Genomic DNA, 19,855 nt, shown 5'->3' with positions numbered 1-19,855 from the left:
TAGTCCTAGCTATAGTCGGAGCTCCTAATTTTATGGATGATGCATTCGTAAAGGTTCATGGAACCAAAGGGATTCCAGAACTTGGGCAGGGATGTGGGGGACAGGTGCCGTCACCTGCCATTAGCAACTATCAATAGCTCACGTAATGCTCTTCTTCCATCAGTTTGTTGCCTATCCGTATCTCCTTCTGGTTGCTCCCTGCCAGCTATCACTAAGATGGGCTTCCTCAGAGATCATTTTTTGGGGTCCCAGACTGCAGCAAAACAAAGGATGGGGAATGGGACTTTCCTTCTGTGAACTTCTTGAAGTTAGCCTGTCTTTGAATTCAGACCACTGAAATTACTTTCCATGCAATCTCTCCCTCCTAACAATACTGCAATGGTCCGAGGAGGAGTAATACATACTGAACCGTGCCATGCAGGACCTGGTTCTTACTGGATCTTTTATGGAAATTCAGACATGAACATTACTACTAATTTATTTTCACAAGGAACTGTAGCTCCAACTGCACTTTTCCTGTAGAGGTGATTAATATGATGCTATTCTCTCTCTTCTTAAAATAGCAATGCAGTAAGTACTTTGCTAAAGAAGGTGATGAGAGGCAGAAATAATATCACAGACCAGAATTTGCCTTATTGGCAGTACATAGTATAAGTTAACTCAAGCCAAATAATATAGAATTTCTGTGGTCCCGAAGTTACCTTCAAGAAAGACAGAAAGACCTGAACATGGGGGCTGAATTCAAATATCAGATATCACAACAAGCATGCTTTCCACGGTGAGTGGTTTTCTACCTGAATATGCCAGAAAATTAAGTGGTTTCTATGCCAGCACGGCTTCCACCCTCCTTGCTCAGTCCTCCCACTGCCCCCTGTATCTCATTAGCCACCATGCCTTAAATTCGATCCCATGCAGTGATGGATGGTTAGAGCAGCTCTTGCAGCAGCTGCCACTCTTTCCCGGGGACTTTACGGTTGCTGCACATCAGGACTGTGGAAACCACAATGCTGGGTTCAGACAATCAGAAACATGGTGAAGCATGGAAATCATAGGACAGGCCTGTTTATCATGCTTTCTAAAAATCAAAAACACCATGCTGAAAAGCCACAACAGGGTTTGGATGACACAACAGACCACCCTGTGCAAGGAAGCACAATGGCTCGTGTTGTGCGAGGCTGGGCATTATGTTGTGTCACTGACAGGAATGATCCCATCCCACATCCCCTCAACATCTGCTCTGGTGGGAAACTCTCCAATTCAGATTTTTAGGCGGCACCACGGGCTGCAGCGGGGATGAGAACGGGAACCCTAGATTATTGTACTGCAGCTCTCCTTCACGCTTCATAGAATTATAAATCTAACTGGAAAAGTGTAAAGTCACATGCTGCTCTCCCTCATTATGACCTGACAAGAAACCTTCATTAAGCAATACAGTGGACATTTTAGGGGCTCCAGGAGCTTTGAAGTGTGAAAACAGGGTTGTTCACATTTTACCTCCCTGCACCAATTCCTCATCTGAAAACTAGGCCAATGATCTATGTTTCAATGATCCACAAAGCCAATAAAGAATGGAACCACATTTATTTGCGGTAAAGCATGGTGTTACTATTCTTCCTTATTTTATTTGAAGGGGAGAGCAGTGCAATTCAATGCAATTCTTGTACCAGAGACCTGCAGTGTACAGCAGAAATTAGAAGTCAGCAGGAGTGACTGGAGACGTTCTGTGGAAAAGCAGGACTTGGAGAACAGTACAGGGTGACCCTCCTGAGACCCGCACTGCAGGGAGCTTCCACTGCTTGGCTACCAATACTCAGGTATGGAAAGTCATGCAAGAAGCATCTCAAATAGTGCTTTCTTACCATCTGCCTGCCAAGTAAGATTTCAGATTGTTTCTGTGCCATGGTATTGTTTGTTTGTTTGTTTGAGATTATTTGAAATGTTATGGTGGGCATAGTTTTCATTTACCTGGTCTTCTTACTTCATGTGGATTTTCAATTCCAGGAAAACAAGATTAATGCTTTCTTTATTTAGAATTTTTATATGCCGTCCCATCGCATAGCCTCAGGACGGCTTACATAAAAGCTTCTTTTAACTTTAACTGTTTTTAAATAGTTAGGAAAATCACAAAATATTTCTATAACTGAGTCAATTCAAATAATTCTCTCTTAATGCAGGCTATCACAAGCCCCAAGTATACCACGGGGGTTAAACCTTATGAGACAGCACACTTCAAGCAAACAGTCCATCTCCACTATGGTGATTTATATAATGTACAACAGCCAATAAATTATCCATTGTAGGAACAGGGCAACAATTTTAAAAAGTGGCTAAAACTTGCTTATTGCTGCCTTCAGGTCTTTGTAACCATGTTACAAATTATGTCCAGCAACACTAAATCATGCTTCATTCCCATTCCATTGTTAGCCTACATGAGGGGAAACAAAACAAGTATGGTTTAAGTTTTATTTCCAAAACATAAGCAAAAGCTGTGCACACAGTATCTTCCCTCTTTCCAGTGATTACTAGAGGAAAGGTTGTTTCAGAGTTCACATGCAGATCCACTATATTTTCAGACTGATTCAGGGTAGCAGCGGAACTACCCTTGCTTGAAGATCACTGCCTTCAGCAATATCCCCTTTTTAACCTTTCTCTCCCTCTGCCTTTCCCCTCGCCATACTACCTATATAGGTAAAAAAATATAATGGAACCAGGGCTAACGCAGCCTGAATGCAATAGCACATGTACTGCGCATAGTTTGGATGCATCAGATGCATCAGATGTGGCCAAAAGATGTGCCCTAAAGTACATCCGCCACTGAAATTTCCAGGGGGATCTCTACCTTCAAGAAGCCTCTCTGCTGAACACTAATTACTGTTTTTAATTATATTTCAGATCAACACATTAGTGTACTTCTTTCTGTAATTAGGTGTAGTAATTAGAAAGTATCTTGAATGTTTTGTTGCCTTCCTCAGCTGGCACAAGGGGGAGAGGAAGCACAAGTTTAATTAAAACAGGACACTGGTGTGGATGGAGATTATTCAAAAGAACCTTTTTAGCATTTTAGGAGTGGCCTTATAGTAAGCAAGACTATTTGTCTCTCTAGCCTGGCACTGTCAGCCAAGGCTGGTGACGGGTCTCAAACCAGCTCTGCAGGGTCTCGCAGGCCAGTCCTGTGCCTTGGATTGTGCCCCATCGTCCTTGTGCGTCGATCTGGATGCAGCTTCCCTGTTCCAAGAGCACTTCTTGAGCACCAAGACAATCAAAACCAGGTAGACCTCTTTGGCGATGAACGAAGGAATGCACATTGCACTTGTGTGATATGTGCAGAGAATCAGCTAATTGGCACAAATTGGCAGATTCTTCATGAATTGTGCAAGCACTCTGCAGTTTGTGGGTGCTTCTTTGCACAAATTTCATCAGAAGTTAAAAAATGGACAAACAGTCCTCCATCTTAGAGACAGCAGTCCACAAGCTGGCTTGACTTGCACCACCCCAAGCTACTGCCAGTGTAAGGTTAATTAACTGGAATTCAGGATGTTGAATCATGAAAATCTTTCAGATTTTCACCCTCTATCACATTCCTCATACATCCCATGATTCGGCCATCTATTCTCCCATGGACAGAAGCCATGTTCCTCTGCAAATTCTCCCTGAACGCCTCAGTTTTAGTCTAATACAAATTTAAGTAAAATGACCTAATTCACTGATTTGTGAAAAGAAAATGATTAAATTGTAAAGCATCTTGGAATCACTGTATCAGTGATAAACAGACCTCTAAACTAATAGGAGTCTTTACGACTCACAACATTAATTAAGGTACAGATTATCCCATTAAGGAAGAAATATACAACTTTTAAAAAAGCTCACTTTGAACCTACACATATTTACTTGGAACTGTATCCAATGGGACTTACTCTGAAGAACTGCAAAGCCTTAGTTAATCAGGGAAGGTATTCTTTAAATCAGTAAAGCTGTGAGTTAATAGCACACTTTTTAAAAACTCTTTTGGTCCAGATCACAGCAAAAAAAGGAATGAAAAGGATAAATATTAAACACGTTTTGTTCTAAGTACTAGAAAAACACAATAACTTAGTCCAATGGTTTGTAAAGGAATCTTTACAAAGAATGCCAGCATTTTAAAAAAAAGATTTTACTATTACAATTTTTATGCTGAAACCCACAGGCAGGAATGAATCCAGTCTCTAGCTGTCATTATCTTTCAACAGGAGCTTCCACAGTAAGTCAGCTGGGGCCAGAGACTACTTTATTTGATAGTAGTCTGCTTACATTTACAATAAGGACACTAGAAGTCCTCTCCAAATGGAGAGCATGCTACTAAGGAGGTGCCATGTGGACTGTGGATTTTGCAATTCCAAGGAACAAATCTTAAAGGAGACAATGTGTTGCCACTGCAAGGGAAACCCAGGAGGATATCGGCCTACCCCTAAAGACTGCAGAGTTGTCCCTTGAGATCAGAACAGCTGCTGGATTTATGACACTCCCTGGGAACCTCTATTTGTCAAGTGCCAGCGAGGCAGTCCTGACACAGGCACAGGTGAAGATGAATTTTCATTCAGCACAGTTTGCCTTCATTCAGCACAGTCCATTAATCCTCAGGGTTTTCATGATGGATTTCTCCTTTTATTATTTATTTTCTTGCTGGCATCCCCTCCCACTGCCCTGCCACAGTTGTAAAAAAGCAGCGCAGATGGTGTTTCAACAAGGAAGAGAGAACCCAGGAGAATACAGAACGCCAGCCTACTCTACGGTCATGTGGCTTCAAGTCCAAGGAGAAACGCTGATTTCCTCTGGGAGAGGCCGAGGCAATCATCTGAGCATTCCCTGAAGGGAACAAGTGTGCACGCGTGCAAGGAAGGGGCGGGGGGGGGGGGCTTGACAAGGGAATATAAGGCTAACAGGCTATTCACAAGGGAGACCACACACATCCTGGCCTTTTCAAAGACACAGTGCTAGTGCTGACCACACAGCAACACGGGCACCAGGAACCAGGAGACGGGGTGGGGTGTTTTAGGCAGCCCATTTGAGAGTAACGTACTGGGGAGCTGTCCTTCACTTAACCTCTGAATGGCTCTGACCTGTGTTTAATCAGAATGAACCAGGATTTATAACCCGTCTAAGGATGCAGTTTGACACTTTCTGTAATCATGAGAGCTGCTGAGGCAAGGACAGCTGTCAGGCCAAACGCCCTCATAAAAAGATAGATAAACTCGGGTTCTACTTCACCATCTTTACTCAAAGGGATTTTGTTAACTCCTTGGTTTGTTGTATAGCTGCAGCAAAGACGGAAAAATGCTCACAGAGAAATGGTTTAGCCTACCGTGAAGTCTCTGTTGCAATTAATGACTTTATTATGCAGTTTAAGTAATAAATAAATAAGGATTTTCAGGTAAATGAAGGTTTCAGCAAGCCACAATGACTAACTGAACTAATGACTTCAAGCAATGTTTGACTAGTGCTACTGGAGCTGCACACTTTCAGGCCAAGAAAGTAATGGAGAAAAGATGATGCAGTGACACAAACACTCAATTGAAATGATAAGATCCCAAGCTGATGCTTGTTGATTTACAAATAGGCACCCCCTGTTCGTATTAATGACACTGGACTTTACTGAATGGATAACAAAAATAGATGCACTCAGTGGATATCAAATAATAGAATGTTCGGCTGGGTTCCTGGGATACATTTTTCCATTTAATTATTTTAAGTAGAAACTGAATTCAGTCAAAAAGGCATGGATCAATTAACAACTCTTCTGATGGAAACCATACTCCTGCCTTACTCCTCCATACTTATTGAATTGGGGATGGGAAAATGTGGCACTGTTTTCTCCTTTGGAACATTATTTTGCATACATCTGCATATCTCCTAGCAAGTTCTCAGTTGTGCGGTTCTTTATAAAACCTCACACAAACACAAACAAGCAATATTTGATGAATATTCAGTCAAAAGAACATCACAACTGTTTGAACTATCTAATCTGAGAGTAATTTAGTTTTGAAAAAGGAGAGAAACTCAAGTTCTACTTTAAATGCAACTATGGAAATAAAATGTCATAGCTGTAATTTGCAGGCCGTGGTTATACTCTTTGAGACAGGTACTGCAACAGGATTAAAGGCCTGGGACTCAAAGTTAAGTTATTTCACTGAGAAAGCTTCCTTCAGTCACAACATGACATTGGCCCAGTTACAGACTCTTATCCCAACCTACCTCACAGGGTTGTTGTTGTGAGTATAAGACTGAGAGGAGGAAATGAATTATGTAAGCTGCCTTGGGGTCCTTGGAAGGAAAAAAAGGCAGGGTATAAATACAATAAATAGATAGATAGCCACATTTTCCTGATTTGATTTGAACATTATATACAGTTCCTAAGGAGCCCTTTGTTTCTGCTACCACTTGGGTATCTTAGGTATTCTTAATTTGGTCTGCATGGTCATGCAGGTTGCTAGATACATATGCTTCTGTTCACATAGTGCTACTTACCATAATGCAGTGCTGTTTGGCCTTCATCATCCTGGAAAAAGAGGAGAACAAAATTTAGTGGTGTCCATGCACACACACACATTAAAAGGCATATACTGTATTGCCTATTTTTCTGGCTGCAGGGAGCATAGCTAACTGGAAGTGCTATTTTAAAGCCCTAAAAAGCCTGGAAACCAAGTGCCCTATTGACTGAGGCCTTCCACACAAAGCTGCCTGTGGCAAACTCCATGCCAGACCCAATTAGGAATGGAGTAGAAAAGAGAACTCAGGTATGACTGCACTTGGAATATTGTGTTTAGTTCTGGCTGCTGCAACCGAACAGGACACCATTTGAACTGGAAAAAGTAGAGGAAGGCAACAAAAACGAGCAAGCAGCTGGAACAGCTTCCCTGTGAGAAGCAACTATGACAACTGGGACTGTTCGGCTTAGAATAAGGTAAGGAAAGACATGATAGAGGTGTTTCAGGCAATGCATGATGTGAAGGAAGTAGAGAGGGAGACATTTTTCTCCCTCTCCCGTAACACACAAACCTGGGGTCATCCCATGAAGCTGACTGCTGGGAGGTTTAGGACAGAACAAAGGAAGGTCTTCCCTCAAGTATAGTTCAGCTATGAAATCCACTGCCGTGGGAAATGGTGATGCCCGCCAATCTGGATGGCTTTAAAGGGGGAGTGGACAGACCCCTGAGGGAGGAGGCTATCAGTGGCTGCTAGCCTTGCTGGCCATGGGCTCCCTCCTTCACCAGAGGCGGCCTGCCTGCATGCACCAGTGGCCGAGGAGCTTGTCCAGGAGGAGGTCTTGCACCCATCCTGCTCGAGGGCTCCTGTGGGCAGCTGGTTTGCCACTGCACGTACAGAGTGCTGGACTGGACAGATCATCGGTGTGATCCAGCCTGGCTTTTCTCATGTTCTTATGAAATAGGCACTGGGACAGAGGAAGTCAGATATGTTTATGTCTCTCTCAACATCTCAGAAGTGAGCACCATCTGCAAAGAGTGAGTCTCCATCCCACAATGTGTAATATTAATAAAGAGACATATTGGGTGATCATGGTCATCTTTACATGGGTTCATGTTGAAGACTTTAACACAGGCCCCACTGTAATATTGTATCAGGTTTTTTTTTTAATGTTAAGTGTCAGATAAATGTTTTCTTAACTGAAGAATCTGGAATCGTAAGAAAAATTGTCAGAGTTCCGACCAAGTTGAATGCTAGTCAAAATGCTCAAACATCTCAAAAGTTTTTGAACTTTATATGTATTTTTTATTTTCCAAAATACAAAACTATAACCCAATGACCCTGAAGAGCCTGCCAAAGTGCCTACTAACTATTTCCAAGCGTTTGCATGGAGTTCTTGGCTTTTACTGTAAGGAATACTGTGCCTAATGGGTATCCAGGCACTGTGTGCCAGACAGAGACTGTACTTGACTCAAGAGGAAGGAAATCTAATTCTTAATCCCAAGAAATTTCAGCATAAAAACTCATTAGGAGAAGGAGGTACAAAAGTAAGTGCTACTGCTCTAGCTGAAGGGAAATAAGATTTTCACCTAATTCTACTAGCATGCACGGGAAGTCTCACTGCCTCACAATGAAGCAAGTCACACAAAAGCAGAGCTCTTTTGGCAGTATTTTACCATCATACAAAATGAATGGGATTATACAAATTTCCAAGAGTTGCCTTAAATTTCTGGGATGTAGAAAATTTTCAGATCACGTTTCTTTTATATTACAACAAAACGGAAGAGTAGCAAAACTGCTTTCCATATGTAACCCTGATAAATAGTCTCTGGGCATCTACTAGGGGAAATTTCCAGCTCTACTGTAAAAATGTAACTATAAATAAGCAAATGGAACTGAGTGACAACAGTTGATCTTTTTTTTCTCCCTTGGAAATTGAGCAGGATAATTAAGTTTCATTTTGAGTTACTAAGCAAGAAGAGGGAATATTTGCCATAGTTATTTATACTCCACTCTGTTCCAAGATGAATTACTGCCTAAATGTAGCTCATTTGGAGCTGTACCTATCAACAAGAACTAAGGACTACTGAAATATGGGAAAAATGGTTAATTGATCACAATTTTATATTTCACATTTCTTCAGGCTAGGAGTCATTACGTCCATAACAGGGCTGAGCTCTTGCATTACACTGATCTTGGAAGCTCATCCAATAAGTTGTTCACTGCAGCTCTCAAACTGTCATCCTTTTTAAAGATGGTTGGCAATATTAAATTTCTATTGCCCTATATCACATTAAATTAAGGACAACTTAAAAACAACATAGCTTTCCTATTAGTTTCCATGTAAGCAGCTGCTGCCCAAGGGTGTAAATGTAAGAACCAAAAGAAAATGAATGTCTTATGAACAACTACAAATGGAAGAAAGGATGAATGCTCACAAGTTAACACACACAACTTCAGAACTGTTGTTATTTATATGGCCTTAGTCTATACAAATGTTGAAAGGGGAGGCAGGGAGGCCAACACAATACAGAGCAAAGGATGTTTAGAACAGCAGCTTGAAGTTATTAGCTTGAATGCAAGCAAAGCCCTTCTTTCAAACAAAGCAAGGGAAGGCCTGGCTGGAGGGATGCATAGAAAAAGGCAGCAGGAACAGAACAGGTCCATGGTCAGAGGGAAAGCCAGGCATTTTAGAGAAGGGACTGGGAGCAATAACCCCCTTGCCCCCAGTTCACGGTAGAAGGGCTTGCAGTTCCACCCGCGTTGGACCACAAACTGTGAAATGCAGCGTACTGCTGATCCTAAGATGCACAAGCAGTTATTCCACCTTAATTCTCCAACCTGAAAAGCATAAATGTAGCAGGAAACAGAAGGATGGAGGATTCCTTAAATTAATGCAGATATAGACTTTGCCACGCAGCAGTGAGTAAGAACAGCCACCTGCTTTTTTGCAGATGCTACCTGCCTTTTCTCACATAGCCACGCCTCCTTAACTGCATCGGTTCTCCAAGGACTCATTTGGGAGTGTGCAAATGCAACCAAGGGAAAAGAAGAGCAGGCTGTCCAGATGGCAGTGGCTTCTGCACTGCACTGACAGAATGCGCTTCAGTCCTTATGCATAAACCCTGCTCTTCCTCTGGAAACACACAGATGCTTACGTGTCATTTCCAGGTAAGTCACATGGGAAGCTTATGAGTTCAGACCTGCTTAGCTGCAGCAGTAGAAGTAAATCATGTGCTTAAATGCCAGAGGTCTGTGCTTGTCCTATGAAAGCTTGCTCCTGTTCAAGGAGGTTTACTTTACATATACAGACCTGTCAATATGCATATGATCTAATTTATATATCACCTTCCAATTCCAGAAGAGAATGCTCAAGGTGGCTAAAACATACAAGACTGCATAAATAATTACTGTCCAGCTATTCTGCACTTTATTTATTATTTATTAAAACACTTCAAGGCAATCTTTTTTTTAACATACATAATACGCTGCAGGACTGAAATTAGAAGCCCGCCATCCACTCCTTGCAGCCCTTTCTTCAGCATTTCAGTCAGAGGCTCCCTTCTGCCTTTTCCAATTGCTTATCACTTTAGTATGGATGAGGCAGGTACCTGGTTACTTAAAGAGCAGGATAAATGGTCTCAGACAGTTCCCCCCAGCCAGAATTCACCAGGGAACGCTCAAGAATTCCACCTGACACTGGGACAGCGTTGGTGCTCTTAAACAATCTGCCGTCTGATCCGATTGTTCCCCAGTGGGGAGGCAGGCCGCAGCTCACTCAAGAGTCATTGATTGGATTAACAGCCTAATTCCCAACAGATGAATAGAATACTGATGTCTTGTCAGCCCAGATCATAGAAGGAAAACACAATCTGCTTCTACAGCTTGGAAATTTAACCCTTTTGCTTCCCCTTGAAATGGGGCCTGGGCCTGGGCCGAGGAGCCCTGTATTTTCAAATTTCGTATGTTATCTATTTGAGATCCATTATGACCCATGCAATCATATATTATATTAACAAGCATATAGGAGCTTTTGCTTCTCTTTGCTGACTTCAAATTTAAGTTTTTTATTTTTAAAGAAAGAAAAACTAGCAAGGGGAATCATTTTGTCTGCTCAACCCTTTGGGTGAGTCTAAGCAGCTCTCAGAATCCCAGCTGTTGTTATTCTTGTTTATCCTTACAACCACCCTGTGGTAGTTTAAGCTGAGAGACGGGGATGGCCTGAGCTCTATGGATTTGAATCCAGGTCTCTCCAGGCCAAGTCTAACATTTTAACAGCTACATCACCCTGGCTCTTGGAGCTAGTACAGGACTGAAACTTTAAAATCGGCAGGGGGTGGGGAAGTAAGCCCGATTAACATTAGAGAAATGGGGGTGAATTGGATTTAAGTATTCTGCATTGGTATAAAGAACTGGCAGGGTTTTGTGCATGATATATAAACCCAACACCACCTAATTTATAGAAAATGCATAGGTTAAATTATGGTAAATATTAAGGTATGGCCAAACATGCACTCATTCTCATTTCATATTTGTTGTCCAAAAACATTTCTGGACGTCAATCATCAGGATTACTGGCATAATCAGGAGAACAGGCTCTATATATGTGTGGGTCGCAAAGAACACAAGGAAGCAGCTAACAGATATAGGAATGTACAACAGTGTAATACATTTTTACTCAGAAGTAAGCCTTGTTTGATTCAACGGAACTTCTTCTCAGGCGAGCACAGGTTTGCAGCCTTAGCTGGTACATTTTGTGCAGCCAGTATAATATTTTATATTGCAATAAACCAGTCAAGTTTAGAGCCTGTATCTGGTCAGCCCTAAACCTGAGCTTGACAACACTTAACAGCCAGTGGGGGGAGATTTCAGAAGAATGAGGCAGAAAAAAGGGCTTCTTTTTCCTTCTCCTGAAATCCCCCTCTTGCACACAAAGGCCTAACAGTGCTCCTGGCTGGTGGTTAAGCAGAAACACTCCCGTTAGGGGTCAGGGGCCTGAGGCAAGGTTTTGTTGGTAGTCCCCACGTGTTTCCTTTCCTGCCAGTCTTAGCTACTCCCATGCCCCTCAGTTTCAAGCAGTCACCAAGAACTAGTGTTTTTGCATGCTCACAGGATTCCCATGTACACAGAAGTATTTAAGTTGTAAATTAAAAGAATTAAAAACAAACACACTTTCAAAATAGCCCAACGAGGATGGATGCTGCCCAAGACCTATGGAAAATGGGAAGGGTGGGGAAAGAGCTGGCACGAGCAAGTTCTAACATTTGGAATCAGTTGAGCGTGTACCATAGAATAAGGAAAACTCTCCTCCCCACTATAAAGTGAGGTTTCAGGAGGGATGGAGAAAGGGGGGGATTCTTCTCCCTCAACATATAGAAACCTCTCCCTCTCCTATAAAATTCTCAAATTCACAGTTGAGCAGCCAGCTCCAAACCTGGTCAGCACTATTTGGCAAAGTGTAGAGTAGTTTTTGCTAAATGACTCCTGCTTTAGGCTGATGGGGAATATACAACCAGTCCCCAGTTATATTTTGACAATATTATATTCAGTAGACGTTTAATAAAAGCTATTCCTCAGTACTAAGCCATTCTTAAACTTCTGTGCTTTGAGAAATAAAGGAGGGTTCCTCTCAGCTCTGCTAGTCCAACTTCACAGTTGCAGCTCTGTATACCTTTGCAATACAGTACTCCAACTTCTTTGCCTGTTTCCAATCAACCTGCTTAGCTGAGCAGTTACACTCAGAATGTGAACCTGCTTTGTTTCTCCATGAGTCATTTGCTCTGGGAATTACTTCTTTTAAATTAGGAGACATACTTAGATCAGTGACACGCAAAAAAGCACAAGAAACTGAATTCTCCAAAAGCAAGCAATTTGTACTCCAACACGTGTATTTTAGCATGTATAAGAGAGAAGTATGCCTCCAATTTCAATGTATAATGTGTGCTTTTGCCATCCTAATTTGCAGGAAACAGGAACAGAAACAGGAATTCTCAAAAGGCTTTCTTAAAGAGGGCAGTCCTGAGTTACCTGTTTCAAGTCTGCAAAAGCAACATGTTGCCAAAACAGAGAGGGGCTGTCTTCAAAGAAATTGCACAGAACGAACTGGTGCATCACAGGTTTCGGGAAGGATGAAATTGATGATCTCTGACAAAGCCAGAGATGGCAGCCATCCATCAAAAACATGTTTGGAATGAGGATGATTGTTTTATCTGGTACCAGAATGATAAATTCAACGGCATGAAACCTTTAATTCTATTTTCTCATAGCACTTCCTTTGATTCTGGTCAGCTGGAGGATTGTTCAAGGCACCAACTTCATTGAAATATGCCCAACATCTGCCGTAGCTGCTCTCAGAATTGGAAGCACGTTGTTTCAAGGGACAGAAACCCTCTTGTGTTCATTCCAAGCTTCCTTACACTCCGCCACCTTGTAGTGCACCCTTTCAGGCCCTGTTTCTGCCTTTCCATCCCCTGGTATCAGCAGAACACAGACCTGCTCTTTGGCACCAGTATAAGGCCACACTGGGGTTCTGCCATAGCAAGTGGAGAGAGGAGACCATGTCACAGAGCTTCCTATCTGCCTGTGATTTCACTTAATCTCCCTGAACTCCAAGTCACACGTGCTGTCCTGATATCCAACAGCCGGTCCGATTTCGGCACTCTGCCAGCAGTGACTTTGCAGGCTTTGTGGCAGAGATTATTGAAAGGAGATTACTCCTTCTAAACCCCTTAGATTTTAATTATTTCTGTATGTATTTGTAAAATCTACAGTCTGCTAGCATCAGGACACAACTGTCCAAGTAACCACCCTTAACCTGGTTTCACAAAGGCTCAATGCCATTGAGTTACAACACAAGCTCTCACTTGCTCTGTTTTGTTTGTTTATTCTCAATATTCTGCATTCTGGAATGAAGATAAATGATATGGCATATTAAACAATAAGGTATTATAACCTTACTGTGAAATGCAAATAACATGAACAAAACAGAGATGGTTGCAACTGTTTTCTAAGTTCCACTGTGAATGATTCTCGTTAGTTTCTTTCCACATCCCCCTTTTTTTCTTGACAATTAAATTTAATGGTACTCAGAGACTATCTTGAAAAATAAAGCTGCATTTCATTTTGATACATTAAAGGAACAATCCTATGCAAGTCTGGCATAACTCCCAGCATAGCCGGCCAGCATATTATAGGAATTTTCCTGTCTTCGCTTGTGCAGGATTAGGATTGCGCCAAACTGAGAAAGGTTTTTTTTTGGGGGGTCTTTTGCTATAATTTACATTGTTATAAAATCATGGACTATATTTTATTTTATGTATTTAATTTCTATACCACCAAACAGCTAATGCTTTAAGTCAGTATAAGAGGAAACCAGTGTATCACTGGTGTGTGAGTGCAACCTTTAGCTGTGGAGGTGAAAAAACAAAACCAAAACAATTTAGCATCAAAGACAAGATGCGAACTGCTCTGACTGGGGTCTTTCTGAATTTTTGAGCATTTAAAAATCTGCATGCAGATCAGTGGAACATTAGCTGTCCATGTGTAACTGATACCTGTTTTTGGCCTACTGCTTGGCAATTTAAGTAGACTGGTCTTTGCTACAGCTTGAGATGTATGGAATGCAGCCTCAGCCTCATTTCTGATCTATAATTTCAATGGTGGACTACATCTTAGGGCTGCTATACACTACACTCTCTCAGCATAGGTACCAACCTGCAACTGGAACATAATACTGAGCTACACTGCAAGTTTGTTGTTTACTATTGCCTCAAGTCAACCTGCAAGGTATGGATACAACTAAGGATATTATAGCGGGTAGTTTTAAGCTACTCTTGGCTTCAGCCCAACCTGTGCTTTGCAAACAGAGATGTAATATTTCTGCACAATACTGCTCCTGTAAACCACTGTCTCCCAGTTACTGGCCCTTCCAACCTGCAATATGGGAACAATTAATTCTATTTGCTTTAGCAAGGGTACTTCTTAAAATAAGGATTTCACATGAAATAACAACAGATTAAGAAAAAGCAGGGAATCTTTGCTGCTATAACTTGGAGTTCTGCAGGTAGACTTTCCCCATCCCTGGGGACATATTAAAATAGCTTTTCAGTCTGAACAAAGAAAAGCTGCTTCTAGATAATAATGTATGTTCCACTGTTATCACGCCTAGATGTCTTTCCCCAGCCTCTTTTGCTCTCAGAGAAAGAAAGGAATGAATGAAGGAAGGAAGGAGGGAGGGAGGGAGGGAGGGAGGGAAAAAGTGGTGCAAAAGTCAACAGAGGAAGAGGCAAAGGTAACAACTGGGTTCACATGACACAGTAACCAAGGTGGGTTGTGATCCATATTTGTTTCAGAGAATGTTGTCTGAACGCAGCAGCAATGGGTTGTTAGCTATACAGGGGACACTCCGGCTGGGTTCAGACAACAAGCAAAGCTACTCTGAAGCAAATGTGAGTCACAACCCCAGTGGCTTGCCATGTTGTGTGACCAGTCATGACCATTCACTTCCTACTTTCCTCCTCAAGGCATCTGCATCCGTTGCCTACTCTCTCTCCACCTGCCAACCGCATTCTGAAACCTCCCAGGCCGCCATGGTCACCGCTTCCATTTTACCAGCCATTTCTACTCGGTCAACCCACTTAATTCCCACCACACCCACTTTTTCTTTTACACTTGGCTCAAATGTTCCATGACTGAGCTGGCTTAGTCCTCAGTGGGCTGTTTCCCCCCTAAAGATCTCGTGCATGCAAGATCGAAGTCCAAGAAAAGACCTCAGCACCCAGTACATTGCACCCGTCGTTCTGTTCCCTTCTGTAACTGGGACAGCAACCAACTTGGAGGATGAAAACATGAATATTTTCCTGTTATTGTAGCATCAACCTATGAAGCTTGTGGCTGGTCTTCTACTCACCCAGCGAATAAGAAATGGCCAAGTTCAAATCTCCCAATATTGTTTCTTAGAACCTTACAGTACTTCCCCTGTGAGTGAAACTGCATTTCTTGACAAGTCAACTACATTTTCTACAATAAGTGCACGTTCAAAATCAGAAATTCATGTGCACCCTAATGTCACTGAGCTTCTTTTGCTGAAAGAATCTTTTGTTGAAAATGAAACACTTTATGAAGCCCTGTGATCAACATGGGTATCTCAGCTCAGAGCCTTTGACGCGTTTGTTCTGGATGAGGCAAAAGGTACAATGGAGCCTCACTTTCTCTTGCGTTTGTGAAAGCCATGCACTTTGATGGGGAAGAGAAACCTACAGGGACAGGGCTGTGGAAGGGGTAGAAATGGGCAGTCCCACCTGCAGGAAGAGCAGTCACAGTCTAAACATTTTGGCGCCTGAGGCGGAAAATTCAAAACGTACTCCCCTCCATTAAGTTAAAATGCTAACTAAATTAAAGATTGGCTGTTCTTTGATAGGAACCCAACATCTGCCACATGGGACAGCCTTTGAAAGAACTGATCCAGCAAGAGCCGTCTTTTGAAAGACACCCCCATTTTTTGCAATGCATTTGAGAGAGGCAGGGTGGGTGGAACAGGCTGGTGTGTCTGTGGGAGGGAGGGAGAGGGAGAATGAGAAAGAAATTAGATGGGAAGAGTACCAGTGACTCCTCTCACATCCACACACGTGTACACATGCATGCCAAGTGGGGCGGCTGTTCTTACTATCTGTGAGCGCTCCGCATTGTTCCTCTCTTAGGAGAGGAAGCGGCAGTGTGAGAAGGTGACGATTTTAGGACAGCTCCGGTTCACTGTCTGCAAAGTGGCACCCAACAGACTACCTCTAAAAGAATGTAGCCCTCAGCATAAAAATGTTCCTCACTTCTGCTGTAATACATCGGCCTCCCCACAATTTCAGTTCATTGTGTGGGCCAACCTGGTTGCTTCCTGGGGAAGAGGAATCTGGAAATTGACTGTCTGCTTTGTTTGAGCAAGAGCCTTCTGGACATCTTCCCTGTTATCTGCATGATACGACAGCAAAGCAGCCAACAACTTCAGTTCAATCTAGTGCCCGCAAATACCAGGAGAGCCCTAGTTACCCTATTCAAAGACAGATACCCCTGCTGGTTTCATGTGCAGCTGAAGGGAACTCTTCTGGGGGCAGGGCAAAGCTACACAGCAGTGTGTGATTGGAATTCACTTTCTGTCAGGTTCCATGACTTTTGGAAGCCAATACAGAGTAGCAGAAGATCTTGAGAAGTGAGCAGCATTAATGCAGAAGTGAGGAGTAATTTGGAGTAAACAATAACCCCCTGCCCCGCCCGGAGTGGGAAAAAAACCCAGACACACAAGCACAATATGTTTCAGACATTTTATGGCATCACTGTCCCTATAATGTGGATGTGACTCATCCTAGGATGATTTTCTTCACATTGGAAACATTGATGAATACTCTCTCAGGCTGTCTTCCTCAGCCTAGTGCAGTCCAGGTGTTTCGGACTGCAGCTTGCAGCTTCCCCGACTTACTGTCCTCCAGATGTTCTGGACTAGACTGGCCATGCAGGTTGCAGCTAAAGGGAGATGGAGGGCACCAGGCTAGACAAGATAGCTCAGCAGAGAGCGGTGAAGTCTACAGGGTATATATTTAGGAGTGGTAGGAGAAAGAAGTATGTCTGATGGAGGTTGAGGGTGGCTGGGCTACACACACTGGTAACAATCACTTTTATATGGCTTGAATTTTAGACTGCAGCAACTTTCTTTTGGAATCATGCATTTTTCCCGGAACTGAACATTCTACATATAGTTGCATAGTAAAAAACTGGTAAAATTGGAGAACAGGGCCACCATTTCTGGTAGATCTAGTGACTGAGTGGTGCAAGAAGGTCAAGCAAGAAAGGTAGTGTGGCCTCTGAGAAATTCAAATACCAGGTCTGTTTCTATTTCCCACCTAGCAAAATGTACTTGAGTGCTATAAGTATAGTGGTAAAGATCAAGAGACTGTTCTCAGCTATCAGGTGGCAGAGGGTAAAACGTGTGTATGTTTTTTTCCCCCCTTCTTTCAACTGTACAAGCTAATGCTTTGAGAGTGTCTTGATGGAATCAAGGGAAATTGGATTGTTGTCCCATTTACTGGCCTAAAACAAGCCTTTTTTTATCTATCTCATTAAAAAGGAACACAAGAGAAACCTTTTAAATGTCACTAAAAATTTCTCTGCAATGGAGAAGCCAGTCAAAAAGGCTTTAATGTTCCCAGAGAACTCTTAAGTAATGCAGTATGTCAGAGTTTAATAAATTGGGTAGGAGATTGTGTTTATACTATACTGCTTGTGCTACTTCAACCAGAGGTACTTTTGCAAGCTTAGCTGTCCTTTGCAGTTAGAGACAGTTTCCCACGGCAACAGACTGCAGATGCAGTAACAGCAGATGAGAGGAAATCCGAGTAAGGTAAAAAGATTCCACAGAACATAGCTGTTTTTCTTTCTAAACCCCTGCAAATGTAGTGCCATTAAATTAGGTTTTGCATACATCATAGGAGGCTGGCCACCAACATCATCTGAGCTGCAGGCGGCAGCAAAATAAGGACCATGCACTTTGCAGGGACTCTGGTGTGCAATAAGTAAGATGCTGAGGCATTCCCTCATCAAGTACAACAGTACAGCCCAGCAAATTGCCAGTTGTACGCACAGCTCCTTTTAAAGGCACGCGATTTGCCAAACACATTGCGCAAGTCACACATGAGCACACAAGGGAAAGTTGGTGATATTTCTGCACTCATCTGCAAGACCAGAACTGCATGTTAACAACAGATCTTAAATGTCAAAGCAGAAATAGAGAAATGACCAAAAAGCCTTCCACTATACGAATTAAAGTTCTGAAGGCACATTTGCAACATTATGGTATCTCAGTCATTCAACATAGGTCTCATCACTCATTTATTTCTGGAATGTCAATTGGAATCAACCTCCCTGTGACACATCCACATCCCTGTGGCAGTCTGACATGGATTCAGATTTTGTTAGTGTCCTGTAGAAAGATCCATGACAGAGTCAGACATTACATGTAATCAGCATGATAAAAGAACTATTTAAAGGAATGATTGGCACCCACCCATATTTAAAATGGCTGAACAGGTGGTCCTTTCAAATGCATACTACTTTACTCATTACAAAGGAATACAGGATAAATAAAAAACATTTTCCCAGTATGAAGAACATATTTAGGGTGAATCAGAAGAAACAAAAATCAGTTTGAAATGTTGACATGCCCATACTAGACAAGCTTTCAAAAGTAAAAAGCCAGTGAGGAAATCATGGTATGAGAAGTGTCATGGGCTTGTATGAATGTAGCCTGATAAGATGAGCTTTATTTGGCAGTAGGAGATAAAGCAATTTAGTAGAGAGGCCTAAAATCTAACCCTTTTTTGTGAATCAAGTTAAAAAATTTATCTTTAAACACTGTAGATTAAGGTACCTCTCTGTCTGCAGCACACCCTGCATGCTGACAGAGGCACCAGAAAACTGCTAAGGAGGTGAGGCAAAAGGAATCACACTTTCAACCAGTCTCAGAAAACAATGCACCCAGGAGACAGATATTAGTGCTTAATCCCTCGTCTAGAGCTTCTTAATCTATTTTATAAAATGTCAAAATTCAGCATGAAAATAGGATGGGGGGGCAGAGTGAATGGTTATTGGACCAATGTTAAAAGGATCAGGAGGTAGTGGCTAGGGGAGGGGGAGTGAAGGGGATAAAGTAGTGGTTCTAATCAAATCAGTTTAAAAAGCTGCAGCCTTTCAGCGCCCCTCAGAGTTAACCTTGCCAATCAGAGCGCAAGCAGGAGCATGCCTGTGCACATTAAACTGGGAGCATGTCCTTGAACCCACACAGCATACTTCAGAGCAACCTGCGAAAACTGTGCTATGAGCACCCTGAGGAAGGGGGTGGGGAAGCCTCGAATCCCATTATGAGTGTGTGTTCCTCAGGAATGAGCTCTCCTCAAGTGGCAACGAGCATGGCAAAGAAAGCTCACACACTTTCCTGTTATTAGAAGGCGAGCTCAGGGGATTAAGGCTTCACTAGCATGAAAAATAATTTTTAAAAAGGCTAGAAAAAACACCAACAAATGCAGGTGCTATATTCCCCCCCCCCCCCCGCAATGGTAAGCAGTGAGGCGGTCACTTCAAAATAAGCATTCGCTAAGCACCACCATGGGTAATCTAAAGGGATTATCCTGAGGCCTTAACAGTGCCATATATTAGGCAAAGTGCAGTCTACACAAAGGCTTTCACTTCTCTGACCTGAAGTGACTCCCACCCTTTTCCTGATGGACACAGATCCCACCCTGCAAATGGCTGCTGCTGAAATTTCACATACCGCATTTTCCCAAATAACAAGCCACCGAGGGAAAGCCACACGTTTGGCCACAGTTCTGAAATGAACCAAAATGGCAAACCCCATAGT

General features: G+C 42.5%; 1 protein-coding gene across 1 annotated transcript in view; it reads right to left on the bottom strand.

Moving 5' to 3' along the window:
* The window catches only part of ACBD6 (acyl-CoA binding domain containing 6), a 94,271-nt gene that overhangs the window by 1,912 nt on the left and 72,504 nt on the right, over positions 1-19,855 (bottom strand). The window contains exon 7 of the mRNA XM_044439147.1: positions 6,502-6,532. Coding sequence (XP_044295082.1) covers positions 6,502-6,532 — 31 coding nt within the window. The remainder of the gene's footprint in view (positions 1-6,501; positions 6,533-19,855) is intronic.

Source organism: Varanus komodoensis, unplaced genomic scaffold (assembly GCF_004798865.1).
Source record: "Varanus komodoensis strain SLA01 unplaced genomic scaffold, ASM479886v1 scaffold34_1, whole genome shotgun sequence".
Classification (NCBI taxonomy): Eukaryota; Metazoa; Chordata; class Lepidosauria; order Squamata; family Varanidae; genus Varanus; species Varanus komodoensis.
This window is presented reverse-complemented; position numbering and strand designations above follow the sequence as displayed.